This window comes from Podarcis raffonei, chromosome 5 (genome assembly GCF_027172205.1).
Source record: "Podarcis raffonei isolate rPodRaf1 chromosome 5, rPodRaf1.pri, whole genome shotgun sequence".
NCBI classification, from domain to species: Eukaryota; Metazoa; Chordata; class Lepidosauria; order Squamata; family Lacertidae; genus Podarcis; species Podarcis raffonei.
In genome coordinates, this window is record NC_070606.1 from 73,279,175 (window position 1) to 73,298,275 (window position 19,101).

Consider the following 19,101-nt stretch of genomic DNA (forward strand, 5'->3'; position numbering starts at 1 on the left):
CACTTACAGCCATTTTTGTAATGTCCTGAACCCCCTCTAGAGGGATTCTAGTTACTTAATGACAAATTAACCTTTTCTTCTTTATTTTTAACAATTTGTTACCAAATTGTATCAAATGTAACCAGCAAAGACAGCAAAGACACAGTTCTCCTTTTTTTCCCCAACTTTGACAGCTAGTTTGACAGCTGTCAAAATCTATAAACCTCTTCCGCAGGCTCTCTCCCCGATCGCTCCCGGGTTTTGGGGGAGGGGTGAATTCCGTTCTCAATGTTAGCTCTTATCCTCCAGCACAGTCACTTAAATTGGCCCAATATAAAGTTAATTGCTCTTTTCCACAAAAAGAAAGGCATTCACACAACCTTAGTAATAAAATCCTTGCTTTACGATGTTTACAAGGCGGGTAGGCTGACTTCCTTTTAAGCACCTTGCCCGATCTTGCCGAATTCCCAGAAATAAATTTCCCTTTTAAGTCCAATTACCGTGTTACTCACGGGTCGTTACTTTTGATCCGAATGTTCAAAGGAAGAAGTTAGCGCTCTCCATCCATGGCATGCGGCTTCACTCAGCAGGGGAAGCAGTCGAACTCTCAGCACCACGCCACTCCCGTCCCCCGTTCCGAAGCCTTTAAAAAGGCTTCTTTGCGGGTCGGGGGCGCGCGAATGGTGCCCACCGAGTCACCAGGTCCACAGGCTTCAGCGCCTGTGGTTTCTAAGGGTCCCCGCGTCGCTGCCGCGGCAGGACCCGACCCCTGTTGAGCAGATTCCCTCCGGAGCTCGGAGGGAATCCGCCATTAGACGATGGCGCCAACCCGGAAGTCCGCTATGTTCTCCATTTCAGTTATATTTCACAGTGCTATAAGAGGGGAGATTAAGAGGGGAAATGAAAGAGGCGTTATCAGATTTTAGCCACTGAGAAGTCTTCTCACCCTTTGTGTTGATTGGAGCCAATTAGAGTTAAAGGAGGTTTGTGAGCCACTGGGGATTGGCCCCTAGAGTCACTCTGGAGGTGTGCAGGGAAAAACACTGAGGAGGAGTTCTATATACAGCACTCCATCTAGAAACCTTGAGAACGCAAGGTAGTCAGTTTCAAGAGAATGGTATGCAAGTTCTGTTATGTACTTCAAGGAAAACACAACTTACATCCTTCCAAAAGGAGACATTGGAGCATTCCAAATCACTTGCCTATGAATGTGCACAGAAAATAGTAGATCTAGCTGAAAGGCAAAACATGGAGATTTTCACTGATTATTGCAATGCATTTTAGTTATTATCATTGTGCATCCAAATGATTATTGTACATTCTTAGCTGGCTGTATAATCTTTAAATGCTGCGAGAGGGCAGAGCTGTCACTATCAAGAAGGGACCCCACATATCTGAATTTGCCATGACACGTCTGTCAGTAGAACTTCCGTGTTTCCAGCAGAGGGGTCTTTCCTATCACTTGCTACCTGACCATTCAACTGGAGATGTCCAGTGACTGAACCAGAGGACTTCTGCATACAAAGCAACTGACTGAACACTGAACTATGTCCCTTCCCCAACCAGGATCTGTGCTACACAATAGGACCCCATGTTGCTACTTCCCTGAATACAACCAGATAAATGGTGTTAGCATACTTCAAGGCGGCGGGGGGGGGCAGGGTGTGTGTGTTTTGCCTTTTTCTCTGATCAAACATAAGCTATTGGGGGGGCGCGCGCGCGAGGAAGTCCCACAGCAGCCAGAAAGTGTATAATTACTTATTGTGATTCCCAACTTGGTTTGAACTTTGGCTTCAAAGTTAAAGCAGCAAAGGACTTGAGATGTTAGGGAACTGGATACAGGAACAGGTAAATAGTTACTTTTCCAGATTGGTCATTATGTGAAAATGTTTTCTTCTTTAGTGTGCTCAGTCTACCCACAAACCCACCCACAGAAAGCAAATAATGATGTGCTGCCACCATGTCAGATATATGTAGGCTGAAACTCATCTGGGTTTTGTACCTCAAAGTAGAATAATGGAATGAAACAGGTTTGTTTAAGTGGATCTATCTCCCTATCTACCAACTGCTCAGTCATCAAAACCTCTTAAGTGGCTTACATAAAATATAAATTTAAACATTTTTATAATACATATTTGTTTGTGTATGCGTGTGTAAACAGTTTTTCTTAAAAATATATAAATTGTAAATAAAACCAGGAAGTGGTTGGTCCAGGTTAAGAACTTTGCCCCAGGATAAGAATGGAAATTGTGCACCAGCGGTGCAGCGGCAGCAGTAGCAGCAGGTCCCATTAGCAAAAGCACGCTTCAGGTTAAGAACCGTTTCAGGTTAAGAACGGACCTCTGGAACGAATTAAGTTCTTAATCTGAGGTATCACTGTACACCAAAGGCATCTGTCTTACATCAATGAGCAGGGCGTTCCAGAGTACAGGTCTTGCCACACTGAAGGTTCATTTCCTTGTGTGTGTGTGTGTGTGTGTGTGTGTGTGTGTGTGTGAAGCAAACAATTTGTGACATAGAAGTGCCAGTTCTGCAGATAGAAGTGGTTGAGTGGGTGTATATGGAAAAAGGCATTCCTTCACGTCAACTGGAATTTTGCTTCTTGAAATTTCAGGAGCCATTGTTGACAGAGAAACCTTCTTGACAAGGAGATTGCTTTGCTGTAGAGTAGGGTGGCAATGACAAATCCCCAAATAAAAGGAATTGCATCACCCCCCACAAAGGACAAAAGGGTAACACTCATCTGTGGGGCAGGAGGGTGATTTACCTAACTGGTGGTGGCAGGAAGCTGCAGCAGTGTTGTTGCCACTCTGATGGTGAGAGGGTCATCACCAGACAGAGGTGCAATGCATAGCTGTCAACTTACAGATTTGAAAATAAGGGACTAGCAGCCTTGAAAATAAGGGACCAGCAGCCTTGAAAATAAGGGACCAGCAGCCAAAATAAGGGACCTGCAGCCTCACCTCTTCCAGGCACTCTAGTCTTCCTGTCCTCCTGCAGTCTGGTCAAACTCATGCTGGTAGCTTCGAGAACACTGTCCAACCAACTTTGTAACCAGAGGTTCAACTGAATAGAATCTGAATCACATGCACCACAAGGCCTATGCAGCCTCAACTTAAGATGGCTCCCCGGCCTGGCTTTGCACTGCAAAGTTTGCAGCAGCACGTGCAACAAAATGACATCCAGCATTCAAAAACCTCCTCAGCTTGCATTAACTAGCCACACACAAGCATGCAAGCTCCACCCCCCAGTCGTTCTTAGACTTCTTATTGGGTGAACACACAGCCAAGCAACACAGTTGGAGCCTCCCTCCTCTCTGGCCAGCAGGGAGGGAGGGAGGGGAGCTGCTTCCTTTGAAATTTAAGGGACATCCATCAATAAGGGACAGCAGCAGGACATGGCGCTGGAATAAGGGTCTGTCCCTTCAAATAAGGGACACTTGACAGCTATGGTGCAATGGCAGAAGGGCTGGCAATAGACCCTATTTAGCTATCAGGCCCTTGGAAGGTCCTGATAGTGCTGAGTGAGTCTGGGGAATCTGCAGATTCAGCCCAGTTTAGAACACCTGAACACAACCATTTTTATGGATAAACAGCAGAGAGAAGGAAACATCCACGGAAAAGGCTCCATCTGCCTGGTTTCTGCAGCTGAGGGCATGCACAGGCCACTATCTCACTTGCTGGACAAGTTTTTATGGCTATTCCCATCAGGAAAACAACACAAGGGAAGAAGGTACCCTCTTCCAGCAGCACACCCCCAGCCTGATTCATGCACACACATGACTGCTTTAAATGTTTTAAAAATGCAAAGATCCAATCATGTCTCAAAGAGGCTCTGGACCCTTATTGCTTTAAAGGAACAAATGTGGGCCATTAATATAAGGCAAGGCTGAGGAATGTGTTGCCCTCTAGAAGTTGGGCTTCAGTTCCCAGCAGCCCTGGTCTGCCTGGTTGATGGTCTGGGATAAGAGAAAGAGAAATGGTTGAGTCTTGGATGGTCACTTTCCCTTTGACAAGCTCCAAACCAGAGACCATTTTGGTAATTACAGTGGTACCTCGGGTTATATACGCTTCAAGTTACATACACTTCAGGTTACAGACTCCACTAACCCAGAAATAGTACCTCGGGTTAAGAACATTGCTTCAGGATGGGAACAGAAATCATGCTCTGGCGGCGCGGCGGCAGTGGGAGGCCCCATTAGCTAAAGTGGTGCTTCTGGTTAAGAACAGTTTCAGGTTAGGAACGGACCTCTGGAATGAATTAAGTTCTTAACCCGAGGTACCACTGTACTTCCAAACACACATTTTCTAGGGAGCCATACTCTGACTATGCGACTCTGTAGTCTTCCTGAATGAGGGCAAATTGGTTTCATAGATTTCCAGTATCAACTATGACAAACGGATTGAGAAAGGGCATCTCCATCACATCTCTACCACCCACCTCATTAAACCACGTGCAGGAAAAGGACGGGCAACCCTGGGAACATAACAGACACAACTGTGAAGAGACGAAAGAATGAATGGGGTCAACTGCTGTGAAAGGAAGCAATAATGAACAGAAATCTCTATGACGATAGCTAATTACTGGCTATTTCCCAAAGCGTTAAAATTAATGAGAGCTCACGCAGGTTAAACCTCTTGTAGTTGCCTTATCTTGCTTTCTGTAAATATGAGAATATAACTAAGATAGGATAAGTATGTCATAGCAAAAGAGTAAGGCTTTCAATAGAGAACTCCATCTATCAACCTTTCTAGATTGTCACTGAATAGTGTGACAAATATCCTCAAATGTAGTTCTTCTGTTATATGGATGTCTAATTTTCTCACCTTTTGTGTGAATAAAGCTCCCACGTTTTGTTTCTGGAAAGTGATTTCATTCCCTGGCTAGTATATCAAGAGTGGTTGTTAGGTAGTTTGGTGAAACACAGATTTGTCCCTGTCATGCACATCAGGATTCCATTCAGGGACAGGAAGCTTTGGGTGCCCCAGATATTGCTGGACTGACTCCCATCATTCCTGACCTTGGGTCATGATGGGAGTTGGAGTACTTGTCATTTTACAGCTGTTGGTGAGCAGCGGAAAAGGCAAACTTTTCCTAACACAAGCACAGCTGCGTTGCTGCACAGCCCTACAGAGCATCAAATAAATGTTTCCTGAATTATGCAATGAGATGTGGGAGGAGTTCCTGGCACTGAAGGGACAGACGAGTCAACCACACCGCATAGCCTAAAGCCTTGGTTTGGGCAGGGGCATGTTAAGATTAGACCTGTGGTGAATATTTCACATACTGGCATTTGCTTGGAAGTCCCCCACCCCCCCGCCTTTATATTTTATTATTTGTGTGAAACTTGGCTTGTGTGGTTTTCCAGGGCCAAATTTTGCTAGAAGGCAGCTATTTGGCAACTTGCTAACCGCAGCAAGGTACAAGCAGTAGTGACTAGTGCCAACTGGGACTGGTAGGGTGCAAGGCAGGGAGGCCAACAGCAGGTGGCACCAGAAACAATGGCAGTTGGAGGAAGAGCCAACGAATTCTAGTTTTGTCCCTATCCCCCCTTCCTGCAACAATGAGACTAAGGAAGGGGAAACTGATAGCCACTGCCACTGCCCTGGAATAGCTGTAAGAAGGCAGGCAAGTGGGGCTGGGTTGGTACCGCATTCATTCTAATGCACCAGCCTCCTCCTGGAACAAGGGGAGAATCCTGAGGCATGACTGCCATTTAGGTGATCACCTGATATATATATATATATATATATATATATATATATATATATATATATATATATATATGTTTTGTTCTGCTGCGGCACTGAATTGGCAGCTTGGCCTCCATTTTGCACTCTCCACAGTGCTCCGTATTTACAGTGGTACCTCGGGTTACATACGCTTCAGGTTACATACCCTTCAGGTTACAGACTCCGCTAACCCAGAAATAGTACCTCGGGTTAAGAACTTTGCTTCAGGATGAGAACAGAAATCGTGCTCTGGCGGTGCGGCGGCAGCAGGAGGCCCCATTAGCTAAAGTGGTGCTTCAGGTTAAGAACAAGTTTCAGGTTAAGAACGAACCTCCAGAACGAATTAATTACTTAACCCGAGGTACCACTGTATCTTCATTCATGGACATTGTGGGGAGAAATGTCAGCCACTAGGGTGGAGGCGGAGGTTAAACTGGTAAAGAACATTGAGAGGATTCAGCAAAGTGGCCTTCTTTTTCAGGGGTGGGGGAGGAGAAGCTAAAGAAAAACCTTAGAAAAATGTCTTCCGAGAAATGTTGGCTCTGCTGTAGAGGAAATTCTGAGAGAAGATTTGTGAAGTACGCTGTGTTAAGCCAACCCATTACAGTGCTAGGGATTAAGCTTTCCAGCACGACATGACAGGGCCCTTTGAAAAGACACAGAGGAGAATTTGAGGGAGCTGGACCTGTTCCAAATTACATCAACACACAGCAGCATGTTTCGTGTGTCTTCTCTCCAGTTTGGCTTTATTGGAGGAACAGCTTCCTCCTCTGCTTTGTGCAGTACAGCCCTTGCAATCGGAAGTTACGCTCTGGACTTTTCCCTTCCAATTTGCAATTCTTTCTTCCTTGTTTCTGCTTTGCTAAAGAGTTTCCCCTCCCCCACTTCTTTCTTTTATAATAGCTTTGAGTGTGGCAACAGAAATTGACGTAAGGTTACACTGCATTGTAAATGCAGGAAATCTACAGAATGAATAAAATGCATTTGATTCTCATTGGCTCTATCCTTCCTTTCTTTAGGCAAAACAACAAAAATCCCCCACCTTTTTGTGGGTGGAGAGAAATGGAGCCTGGCCAATTTTATACAAGCTGTACATCTGACCTACTCCAGAATCAGAGGAATCAGTTGACTTTAGCCTGTGGCTTCAAGTCTTCTGTGCTGCCGCCAAAAATGTTCACAAATAAACCATTCAAGATAGTATAGCACCTGTAAGGTCATGTAATGAAAAGGAAATCAGTAATGATAAGAAACCCTTTGCAATTGTGTAAGCAAATATAAAATATATTTCCCACAGAGATAACAATGGACGGTATTCAACAAGTCTGTCTCATCAGCACAGTGATGTATGCTTGTGCAATGGGATATTCCCACTTCCCCCTTGTGCCCACTGCATCCTCCTCAAATCTGCTCTAAAGGGTTTGGAGAACGGTCCGTCCCCCCCGAACAGAGTTAGGGGTGCATGGGTAGAGGGAAAATTCAGCTGCTCAAGGATAAATCTTTGTACTGACAGAACAAGTTACTTAGAGCTACATTGAATTAATACTACTACTACTGCTACTAATGATAATAAATATTGCCAGGAGCTCTGTGGAGATATCATGGAGGGGATGGTCATATCCCGAGGAGAAATGGGAGCTTAGGGAGCCAGCACTGGATGACCACGGGAAGGTTCCTAGGGGGAATGTGGAATTGGGACACCAAGAAGTGTGTGAGTCCAGGAAGATGGCCAGCAGTCTAGAGGGTGGAGAGCTGGACCCAGAGGAGGGACCAAGCAGATTGACAGAGTGCTCTGCCCCTGTGTCATTGGATACTCCAAACCACATACCTCCTCCAGTCAGTGTGGAACCATGGAAGTGATTGAGAGTAAACTGGAAGCTGAGCTGGCATGCCCATTGTCGAGAACATGGCCAAACTCACTTGAAGGAGTTCCCATTTACATGACTAGTCCTGGGACTATGGCTGTTTGCTGTGCTAGAAGTTGTGCTTGCCCTGCTCTTCAAAAGAAAGGTTCAAGGGGGGGGGTGTCACTCATTGGATGAATGTCCTGACTTGCACTTAGCCATGTACCTTGCCTATGTGCAGTCCTGATTTACGCATTAAAGCCTTTGGCAGAAATTGAGCTGAGAGTCTGAGTTGTTTGTCTAGTAGTGAGGGCCAAAACACCAATAGATCTCAACCCCTAAATTTGACAAGAAGCTTAAGCTTCTTGTTTTGCCTTTGTTCTTCTGTGGCTTCTGAGAGGAGACTAGAATATCCATATTACAGTAGATCTAAGAGGTAACTAATTTGGAAAGTCTAGGTACTTAAGTTTGAAAACAGAGAATGTCTGAACAAATCAGTTAAATTCTGAATAATGCACATAGTTGTCTCTCTGGGCCAAAGTAATGTCAACTGTGTGAGTGCAATCAATGTATGTGTGCTTTTGTTATGAAAAAGTGCAGGGGAGCTTTGGAACCATGGGGTAGCTTGATTGAAGAAAAGGGAAGTTGGATTTCTATGAGAGGCTGAGGAAAAGGTGGACTTCTATCCACGTGTTCTTCCCTTTATAACTAGGGGGATTAAATAAAAAAGAACCCTGGGTGATTGAATGTAATATTCTGCCTTGGTTTGCATTTATTTACACTGGGGGTTTCCAAACGAACACTCCACACCCTGACAATCTTGTAGCATAAGATGGAAGTTCCCTGGAGTACAAGGCTTGTTTGGTGGCTGAAACAATAATCTCAGGGCATAATCGGGTTGGGAATTTTATTTGTTAATTAAACAAAGTTATAACTGATTTGTAACTTCCTTCTTATTTTAGAAGGGCTTGCACTTCCCTTGAAGGAGTGGGAAGGAGCTTGGGTAGTCCTAGAGCCACCTGTCACTGGACGCCCAGGTATTTTCAGTGGTGAGGAGTGTTATTTCCTAGCTATGGCTGTTTCACCAGCTATGGCCACTCTTCGACAGAGATTATCTGACCACAGTAATCCATACTGTGGTAACTTCTACATAGGGTGTCCCTGAAGAGGGTTTGGAGGTTGCAACTAGTATAAAGTACATCACTCAGGGTGCTTGTAGAAGCTGTGGGACAGTGATATATAACACGTTTTGAAAGAACTGCACTGGTTAGCTATTATCTTCAAGGCCTGATTCAAGGTGCTTATGCTGACATATAAATCCCAAAATGAATTGAGCCCCAAATATCTGAAAGAATACAACTTCCCATACTAATCTGCCTGGGCATTAAATTCTGCAGAGGGAGCTGTACTTGTTTGCCCACCACTGAGTGAAGTCTATAATGCAGGGGTCCATGAAGGAGCCTTCTGCATTGCAGCATCGCACTTATGCTCCAACCTTATTTTCATTTTACAGATGGTTTAAAACATACCTATTGAGGAACATTGAAATGTACTGTGAATTGGGAAGGGCATTAATGTTAGATCACTGACTTGTCATAGCGAAGGGGCTTAAATAACTCAGAGAAGCTATGAGCTATGCCATGCAGGGCCACCCAAGACGGACAGGTCATAGTGGAGAGTTTTGACTAAACGTGATTCACCTGGAGCAGGAACCGGCAAGCCACTCCAGTATCCCTGCCAAGAAAACTCCATGGACAAAAACAAAACCCAGCAGTGGCCAGCTGCTCGACAGTGGAATTTGCTGCCAAGGAGTGTGGTGGAGTCTACTTCTTTGGAGGTCTTTAAGCAGAGGCTTGACAACCATATGTCAGGAGTGCTCTGATGGTGTTTCCTGCTTGGCAGGGGGTTGGACTTGATGGCCCTTGTGGTCTCTTCCAACTCTATGATTCTATGATTCTATAATTGGAGAAGATCAGTGTTACATCCCAATCCCAAGAAGGGCAGTGCCAAAGAATGCTCCAACTACCACACAATTGCGCTAATTTCACATGCAAGGCAGGCTTAAGCAGTATATGGACTGAGAACTCCCAGAAGTGCAAGCTGGATTTCAAAGGGGCAGAGGAACCAGAGACCAAATTGCAAACATGTGCTGGATTATGGAGAAAGCTAAAGAGTTCCAGAAAAACATCTACTTCTGCTTCATTGACTACGCAAAAACCTCTGACTGTGTCAACCACAGCAAACCATGGCAAGCTCTTAAAGAAATGGGAGTGCCTGATCACCTCATCTGTCTCCTAAGAAATCTCTATATGGGACAAGAAGCTACAGTTAGAACTGGATATGGAACAAGTGATTGGTTCAAAATTGGGAAAGGAGTACGGCAAGGCTGTATATTGTCTCCTTGCTTATTTAACTTATATGCAGAATTCATCATGTGAAAGGCTGCCCTAGATTAATCCCAAACTGGAATTAAGATTGCTGGAAGAAATATCAACAACCTCAGATATACAGATGACACAACTTTGAAGGCAGAAAGAGGAGAGTGCAAAATATGGTCTGAAGCTCTACATAAAAAAAACTAAGATCATGGCCACTGGTCCCATCACCTCCAGCAAATAGAAGGGGAAGAAATGGAGGCAGTGAGAGATTTTACTTTCTTGGTCTCCATGATCACTGCAGATGGTGACAGCAGTCATGAAATTAAAAGACGCCTGCTTCTTGGGAGAAAAGCAACAAAGGTCTGCATTGTTAAAGCTATGGTTTTCCCAGTAGTGATGTATGTAAGTGAAAGCTGGACCATAAAGAAGGCTGATCGCCGAAGAATTGATGCTTTTGAAGGGGACGACAGAGGACGAGATGGTTGAACAGTGTTCTCGAAGCTACTAACATGAGTTTGACCAAACTGTGGGAGGCAATGGAAAACAGGAGTGCCTGCCGTGCTCTGGTCCATGGGGTCACGAAGAGTTGGACACGACTAAACAACAACAATAATTGTTTAATTGTATATTGAAATGGAAAATGATTCTGTATGTGTGTTGCTTAAGGTTTAACATAGGAAATTACCATTGAAGCTAAGTAAGAGCTCCCAGTAAGTGCCTAACAAGTTGGTAGTTAACTAGTAATGTATCTCAGCTGGCTCTGTTATGAGCCTAACTTAGATTACATAGTATTCAGTTGCAAATCACCATTTGGAGAGAGTTGCCTTTGTTCTCAAGCCACTGAAGACAAAGGTCAGACACACTTTGCTCCTAGGCCTTCCCCCTAGGAAACACAGATCTCACTTCTAACACCAGTGTTAACAAGCCACCCCAATCTCTGCCAAGCAGTGCACGAAATTCCAGGAGTCTTGGCCCTGAACAAGGGTCTGTGTCTCTTCAAGGCAAAATAAGGCAGTGTCTGTCAAATATGGTTTATTTACAACCTGAGTGTAGATGGAGTACAGAATTTACAGCATCCTCACCTCAGGAGCATCTAGTCCTTCCCCATCACCTGGCATTGCATTCAGAGCCATCCTATGTGCCATCTCTTTGTTTCTGCTTCTTGCCTCCACAGCAGCTCGTTGAATTCTGCACCACTCTTTCCCAGCAAACATTAAATTTTCTAAAGGCACAAATTTTCCTGTGACATCATGCCGTCACCTTGGCAACCTGCCAATTCTCCTGTCTCTGACCACTCCTTGGAGTGGGAGGGGGCTGAAGGACGGTTCTTTTGCATTGTCAACAACCCTTAATGGTGCATCACCTGGTTCCCCATGGTTCCTTAATGGCTCTGAACTATGCCAGCCCAGCCACACTGTTTTGCATAAACTAACCCATTAATTCCTTCTCTGCCACAGTTCTGCAGCTTGTACTTTCCCTTCATATCCTCAAAATTAGCTGAATACTACTGTTTATTGGTTTCTAATATTCACTGACAGTCTCTGGTATCCCAACTGTGGCAACGCAAATGATGTAGAAAAATGATGGGGAAAAGGAGGAGGGGAAACTCCACAGTTCCCTAACACCTACTTGATATTCCAGGGAATTAACACAATGTGCGTGATTTCCCCCCTCCTACTTGGGAAATAGTATTTTGGAATTTCCTGCACCTACCACTCCTCAGGAGTTTGGTCAGTGAATGGTGATGTCACAAAAAGGATCTATTCCCTCTTCTGTTTGGCTGCACATACATCCCTATATTAATTAACCAGCGCTCAAACAATGCTATAAATCAGCTAACTAGAGTAGGTAAGAGGGAAATCCCCATAATTGCAAAGCGGAACAAACGCCCTTAGGTGAACTGCCAGAGATCTCGAGCAGGTGTTATAAATAAGCTGACTGAAGCTAGTTCACTCACATCTGAAGAGTCAAATTCTTTTGATGCACATAAGCAGCAGCATGATCATGATGACTGGCTTCAACATGAAGAATGTGCCCTTAGCTGTTCTGGTGGGTCTGCTGCTACTCCTGGGCATGTGCGAAGGTGAGTGGTGTTTCTGAATACCTCTTGCTCCAGGACTCCTTGTGATGCTGAAGTATGTGCCCTGAAAATTAAGATGGAAGATAGGAGGATTCCCAATGGCTTAAAAAGAAAGAAGGAAAGGAAGGAAGGAAGGAAAGAAAGAAGGAAAGACAGACTAGTCCGGAATAGTGTACTTCAACCTTGTGTCTCCATCTGCTGTTGGAATACTTTTCCCATCTTCCCTGACCACTGGCTAAACTGGTTTAGGATGATGGATGTTGTACTAGTTTACCAACTTCTGGGCACTCAACAATGAAGAGTAGTCTAGAACATTATTGGAAATGCTTGCTATCTGATAGCAAATTGATCCAAATTATGTGCACTAGGAAAGGCAGTGATAGAGATGAAAATGTTACTTTGTGCCTAATTTAATATATATATTTTTTTGTAATCTGCCCTGGGACCTGCTGGTAAAGCCCAAGTAATGAATTAAATTAATTAATCAATGTATATTTTTTCTTCCTCACGCCAGCCCAAAGCAACCAAGATTGCTGTCTTTCCTATACCAAGACACCTCTTCCTCGCCGGATTATCAAAGGATTCACAGAACAGCTTTCCAGTGAAGTCTGTGACATCAATGCTGTCATGTGAGTTGACAAAATGAAACAATTACTTGTATCAATGAAGGAGAGTAAAAATAGATGCCCAATCATCCAGGAGTTTAGCTAAAAAAAGGTCTCCAAAATGCTTCAAATACTGTTTCGAGCAGCCACAATGAAACATTATTTTGATCCCATAGTTCTTAAACCCTTAGAACTTGAGAAACATAAGATGGTACAAAAATTGGCATTTCTCCTAACCCAGGTCAGAGCTTGTAGCTGAGCTATTTTTAGTATCTCTTTATTTTTGATATCAGTATTTTTGCTTTCTTATCCGTAGTGTACACAACTTTAGTTACACTGTACATAACTTCAGTTGTTGTTGCTTAGTAGCTTTTAAGCCTTTTCAGTTGAATGCAACTGAAAACAGTCAAGCAACAAAGCTTGCAGGGGAGCATTCCTGTCTCACATTTTCCATGCAGTCAAAGTGCACTAAAATTTCATGCTGTCACTAACAATGCATGACACAACTCCATTCCTCTTCACCTCCCCTATTTGTTGTGCATTCGTTGGTTTCAGGAGGATCTCTTTCCACCTTAGTTTGTTAGTTTCCACACACAAAATGCCGACAGCTTCAGTCCATACTATAGTGATTGACTGCCATGTAATAGGTTCTGTATGCAGCAAACCCAGTGCTACACATTGGGCTGAGAAAGGACCCCCCCACAACAGCATGCTGATTTTGTCATCTTAGAAGATGTGACCTTTCTGCTTTATTCTGCTGACTGTAACTGTTTATGTTATTTTAAAACTGATAATAATGTTTGCTCTTTCTAGATTTCACACTAAGGGTGGCTTGAAAGCTTGTGCAAATCCCAGAGAACCTTGGGTGAAGAAACAGCTCCGCTTGTTGAGGTCAGTAGGAGGAAGGAATTGGTTGCCCTGGCAAAGCAAATAATAGGATCCTCTAGCTGCCCTGTATCTATAACAGTGCAATCCTAAGTTTGCCTGTCAGAATATTAACTATGGGAGGTTTCTATAATATCACAGTTGTGCTTAAGGATGGTGAGCCACACTGTGAAAATGAAACATTTCATTCTTCACTTCTCCAATAGGAAGGAACAGCAGCTTAAGGCTGGAATCCTGTGCATACTTGCCTGGGAGTAAGTCTGAGTGGGACTAACTTCTGACAGGCAAACCTAGGATTGCACTGTTATAGATATAGGGCAGCTAGAGGATCCTATCATGTTATATGATGTTAGACTCCAACTGTCTTCAGCTTCAGCCAGTATAGTCAATGGTGAGGGAAGATGAGGGGTCTCCTCCACTAATATCTAGAAGACACAGGTTCTTCAGTTTTGGTATATAAGACAGGAGAGCTGTATAGAAGCAAGGAAAAATTTAGCTTACCTATTTATTCTTTCTCTTTTTTTACAGTAAAAAACTCAATAAGATGTCACATTTTCCTTTTTGAAATGAAGCAAGAGGCAGAGCCTGGTCAAAAAAACTAAACTAGGTTGAAATCATACTTCTGGACACTGTTGTGTGCTTGCTGATCACTAATCCCTGGATTTTCTGGAAGCATAAAAACTGATTCATATTGTATCAAGTATTTGTTTGAATGGAGCACCCCATCCAAGATGCTTTGTTTGCTTATGCTGGTTCACATTTTGTGATTAACTGATAAGTGTGTGTGTGTGTCTATCTAATGTTCCTCACTGGGTCAAGTTCACAAGTCTGTCATATGATGTAGATGGTAATGATCACTGTCATTGGCAAAAGGCTGCTGCTATCAGGTGTACTACTCATTTGCAATATTTATTTTATAAAATTTATATACTGCTTGATTATAAAAAGAACTCTACAAAACTTTAAAGTTGTTGTCTTATTGCATGTTATGTCTGGACTGTGGCCTTTGTTTGGACATTCTTTTTAGATGAATAATATAACAGTTCCATTGTGCATATGTTGCTACATGCGTATGCGTGCGCGTACACACACGCACACGCACGCACACACACACACACACACACATGGAGAGAGAGCAAGAGAGAGATTTGTAGGTTTAGGTATATAGACCTTTTAATGTTTGAAGAACACAAGGCAAGCCTGCTGGACCAAGCCAATGCTCCATCTAGCCCAACATCCTGTTCTCACAGTGGCCAGGAGATGCCTGTGGAAAGCCTGCAAGCTTGTGAAAAAAGCAAATAACAAATACAATAAACAAACAAATATGGGAGAGAAACTGGAATAATAATTAATAATTAATAATAATTTATTATTTATACCCCGCCCATCTGGCTGGGTTTCCCCAGCCATTCTATATGAACAAATAAACTTATATCCTGCAATAATATTGCTTATGCTGTATTGTGGATCTTACGTATTTAGGGCTAAAGACAAGAGTGAATGATAAGGCAATTCTACAAATGAATGTTCAACAATGCCTGAACAGGGAGTGGTGTTTCGCCATAATCTGGCTAAAATTGGAGGGCGAGTCAAGAGATGGGGTTTATGGATGTTATTAGTGGCCCTCTTAATCCCCCCTCATTTGATCACTGTTCCCATAGGCCCCCTCAAAATCTTAAATAGGGTCTGCTAGAGTCCCTATTTGAGTACTGGGAGAGAGTTTTACCAGGGACAGATGTCAGAACATAAGGTATTTTCCTTGTAAATACAGTAAGAGATAATCAGTATATGCAAGATTTGTACTTTTACTCACTACCTCCTCCTCCTGAAGATGTCTTGTTAGGCTTCTCTTTCCCATTTCAATGAAAAATCATGCCCTTCAGCCTTTCTTCATTGTCTTAGGATTCCTGAGCAGTAAATATGCATGCACCAAAGTACAAAACTGCTACCTAGCCACTTAGGACTGCCTAGAAGTGAAGCATGGTTATAATTATATGCTGTGCATGAAGTGTTGTTGTTTTTTTTAAAAAAAGTTTGCCCAAGACACTTGTTACATACAACCCACAATGTAGAACTTTGGCTATCGAACCAAGGTCTCAGACAATGTCTGTTACGGGTATCAAGAGAAAGCATGGTAGATTAATGATTTGGCATTCCGTCTTTAGCTTAATTTCAAGTGTAAAGGAGCATATTATAGATTCCTGGCCTAACACTGGTTCTACTATCCATCCCAGAAATCCAAAAGGGAGAACTAATATGTAGAAATTTAATTATCTTCTTGCTGACAGCAGCTCTATCAGAGGTGGCATGCCATTGGAAAACAGCTGATTTCTTTGTCAAAGATTGGTCTGCCTGTGTCTGGCAATTAGTGCTGCCTTAAAAAATTATGCAGTATTGCAGGGTGTGGGTTGGCATCAACCAGCCTCATTCTGGGTTTCCAATCTGTGAGTGCTGCATTGCAGCATGACCCAAGGATTGAATTAATCCTCTTTGATCTTGTTGACTGGAGCTGATGATAGTCCAACAACATCTGGAGGGTCATAGGTTCCCCATATCTGCTGCAAAGTCATGGTGATAGAGTGGACAAATGAGAAGCCATGAATGCACCTTCCTAATAAGTCTCTACTGCATGTTTACAGACCCACCACTTCCTTTCCCACTTTATGACGGTTGCAGAGCCAAAACCAATGTGCTCACAGCAAACACCTCTGCTGGTTAGTGTGAATTAATCCTAAGTGAACCAGCAAGTGATTATAAACCAATACTATTGGGCATATCAGAACACTCTAGAAGCATTTTTTCATTTAAACGAACACCTCATTTTTCAATGCAAATAAGATAATAAAACAAACAAACCCATTCAAAAAGCCAAGCATTCTTATCCCCCAAAGTATTTTAGAAACCCTCTGCTATTGTATCTTATTTCCTGACTTTGAAGCATAAAAGATTCATCTTCAAAGGGTAAACAGCAGGGAGTCAGAAGAATGCTTTGAAAATGTGGTGTTTTATTAAACTCTGACCTGTATCATATTTGTGTTGACTTATAATGTTAATTTTCTTTTCAAGTTTTAAACAACTTGGCCTTTTTTACCGTTGCATATATTTCCCACAGTATATAAATTTGTTCATACTGTCAATATGAATACTTTGAAGGTTCACTGATTACCACCAATATTTATTTGGGTATCTGATCAGGATTAATTAATATTTTTTTTAAAATATTTTTTATTAAGGATTTTCTTGTTTTACAGAAGTGTAGTGCCTCGTATTTTTTTCTTCTTCTTCCATGTAACATTTTTACAAATCCGTTTCATTTGTTGAGGCATTAGGGGGAGAAGAAAAAAGAAAGAAAAAAGAAAGGGGGGGTGGAGAGAGGGAAGATGGATGGGGGTGGGGTCGGGTGGCGGTGTTTCTATTATGTTTAATGTATGTAGAGTTTGGTGTCAGCATTGCTTGTGTTGTTCACTTGTGTTCCTTTGGTGGTGAGAGAGGTTGGGGTTGGCCTAGGGTGTGATTGTTTGCTTGTGATTGGCTGTGGTGATCTTTGTTTTCGTGTGTGAGTGAGGTGTGTGTGTGTTTTGGATCAGGTTAGCCATATTGATTTGTATGCTGTTGGTGGATTATTGTCATTGTTGTCTTGGAAGATGTTTAGTAGGGCCAATTCTGGGGTGATGTCTATTACTTGCTTAGTTATTTTACATATTTCTTGTATGGCTGTTGTCCAGAATAGTTGAATTTTGGGACACTCCCACCACATGTGGAGGTATGTGCCTGTGGAGGTGCACCCTCTCCAGCATTTTGGTGAGGTTCCTGGGTGTATTAGCGCTAGTTTCCTTGGTGTTAGGTACCACCTGTAGGTGAGTTTCAGTGTGAGTTCTTTTCTTTTCGTTGATATGGATTTAAAGGGGGGTTTAGACCACATTCTGGTCCATTGACTGGGGTTAATCTCATAGCCTATGTCATTCTCCCATTGTTTTTTGATTGCGTCTAGGGGATTTGCGGGGTTTTGGAGTAGTATTTTGTATATTGCAGATACCGTCCCTTTACCATTTCCCTTTGTTGTTAGGAGGAGGTTTTCGAAGGTTGTCAGGGGCCTAGTTGCTGCTGATTTTACTGTTGGGTTGTTTAAGAGGGCATGTAGTTGGTGTTGTGTTAACCAGGTCATTTGGGTGTCTTCTAGTTTGTCTTGTATTTCTTGTGTTGACAAGGGTTTGTTATTTTTATAAGTCTATTAGGCGATATAAGCCTTTGGTTCGCCAGGTTTTTATCTGGAGGTTTTGTGCTGCATGGTGGAATAATGGGTGGTACGCCAGGGGGATTAGTGGGGATGGGGTTGGGGATAGTTTGCCTATTTGTGTTTTCCATGCTTTGAGCATGGTCAGGATTAATTAATATTGATAACTGAAGGAAAGAGTACACAGTCACTGCTCTTTTGCAGAAGTATTTCTCTGCAAACTTGCTGATTTTCTCCAAAGCTGCAGAAACATATGTTAAATCAATTCTCTTTTAGACAGTACTGTTTCTGAGATAACTAATACTTTGTTCTTGCAAGATAACCCCACAGCAGCTACAGAAAGTCTCAATACTTTCCAGTGACTTTGGTGTGCTTGAGGTTTTTCTGTTTCATTCCCCTTTGTTTGGAGGCATAGTAATGGTTAGTATCATGCCCTTTCTACTGGTAGAGGCAGCTGTGAGTTTTGTTGTCACAACTGAAATTAGAGGAACTAGGTTTTTGACAGGTGCTTGGGGATGGGGATGGGGAGGTTAATAAATTCTATACGGAATTTTGTGATCCCGATAAAGAGCATTTAAATAATTAGGGTGGGGCAAGGGCTGCTACACTTCAATTCCACTGGTAATCTCAGTGCTTGATTATTGCAATGTGCTACCTTTGGGCCTGGTCTGGGGGTTCCAGCGGTTACAAAATGCTGCAGCTGTTAACAAGGACAGACCATTGCCAGCACATAACTCTGGCACTAAAAAATTTGCACTGGCTGCCAATACACTACCAGGCCAGGTTCAAAACTCTTGTACTAATTTACAAGGCCCTGGATACCTCAAGGACTGCCTTATATCCCTGCCCAATCACCAATATCTTTGGAGGGAGTCGCTGTTGGTGGGCCCCCATAGCTTGGATGCATGGCTCACAGGCATTTTAACTGAAGTTTCGTTTTATGATTCTAACTGATTTATTGCATCCCTGTAAACTGCTTAAAGATTACTTTTCCACCTGTCCAGCACTAATACACAGAAGATGCAACTTCTGACATTCCTTCTGCACAACTTTTAAACCTCCACGTCTTTCATCGTAGAGCCTGATCATTCCTTGAACGTAATAAGCGTCATCTGCTAAAATTCTGCACACGCTGTTGTGACGGCAGGAGGGAAGCTCTTCTCTAGGAAACACCCACAAAGCTGCTTGCACCTTTTGAAGTATCTCTGGGCTACACTCCTTCCTACACATTTCCCTAGTGAGCGTATGCTGTTGAGTTCAGAGTGGCTACTTCCTGGTTTGGATCATGCTACAGTACTGTGGATGGGACGTGGGTGGCACTGTGGGTTAAACCACAGAGCCTAGGACTTGCCGATCGATCAGAAGGT

The 19,101-nt window shown here is 43.0% G+C and overlaps 2 protein-coding genes across 3 annotated transcripts in view; one reads left to right on the top strand and one right to left on the bottom strand.

Annotated features, from left to right (window-relative positions):
* The window catches only part of SLC19A3 (solute carrier family 19 member 3), a 25,208-nt gene extending 13,250 nt beyond the window's left edge, over positions 1-11,958 (bottom strand). Inside the window, exons 1-2 of one of the 2 annotated variants that reach the window (XM_053390117.1) lie at positions 11,888-11,958; positions 1,140-1,209 (exon numbers count right to left, since the gene is read on the bottom strand). In XM_053390117.1, coding sequence (XP_053246092.1) covers positions 1,140-1,167 — 28 coding nt within the window. In that variant the 5' untranslated portion in view covers positions 1,168-1,209; positions 11,888-11,958. Of the gene's footprint in view, positions 1-1,139; positions 1,649-11,887 lie in introns of those variants that run through there. The other variant, XM_053390118.1, reaches the window with a different exon arrangement.
* CCL20 (C-C motif chemokine ligand 20) lies at positions 10,289-14,774 on the top strand. The gene is made up of 4 exons (XM_053390124.1): positions 10,289-12,013; positions 12,525-12,639; positions 13,429-13,506; positions 14,029-14,774. Exons 1-4 carry the CDS (start codon positions 11,911-11,913, stop codon positions 14,063-14,065), a joined length of 333 nt encoding a protein of 110 aa, XP_053246099.1. The 5' UTR covers positions 10,289-11,910; the 3' UTR covers positions 14,066-14,774.
* Positions 14,775-19,101: the final 4,327 nt, after the last annotated feature.

What these genes read in the sequence shown, in the direction of transcription:
- CCL20 (XM_053390124.1), top strand. Translation starts at nt 11,911, where the DNA reads ATGCACATAAGCAGCAGCATGATCATGATGACTGGCTTCAACATGAAG. An exon ending in TGTGACATCAATGCTGTCAT is followed by an intron (nt 12,640 to 13,428) that starts GTGAGTTGACAA and finishes TGCTCTTTCTAG; the next exon opens with ATTTCACACTAAGGGTGGCT. An exon ending in AAACAGCTCCGCTTGTTGAG is followed by an intron (nt 13,507 to 14,028) that starts GTCAGTAGGAGG and finishes CTTTTTTTACAG; the next exon opens with TAAAAAACTCAATAAGATGT.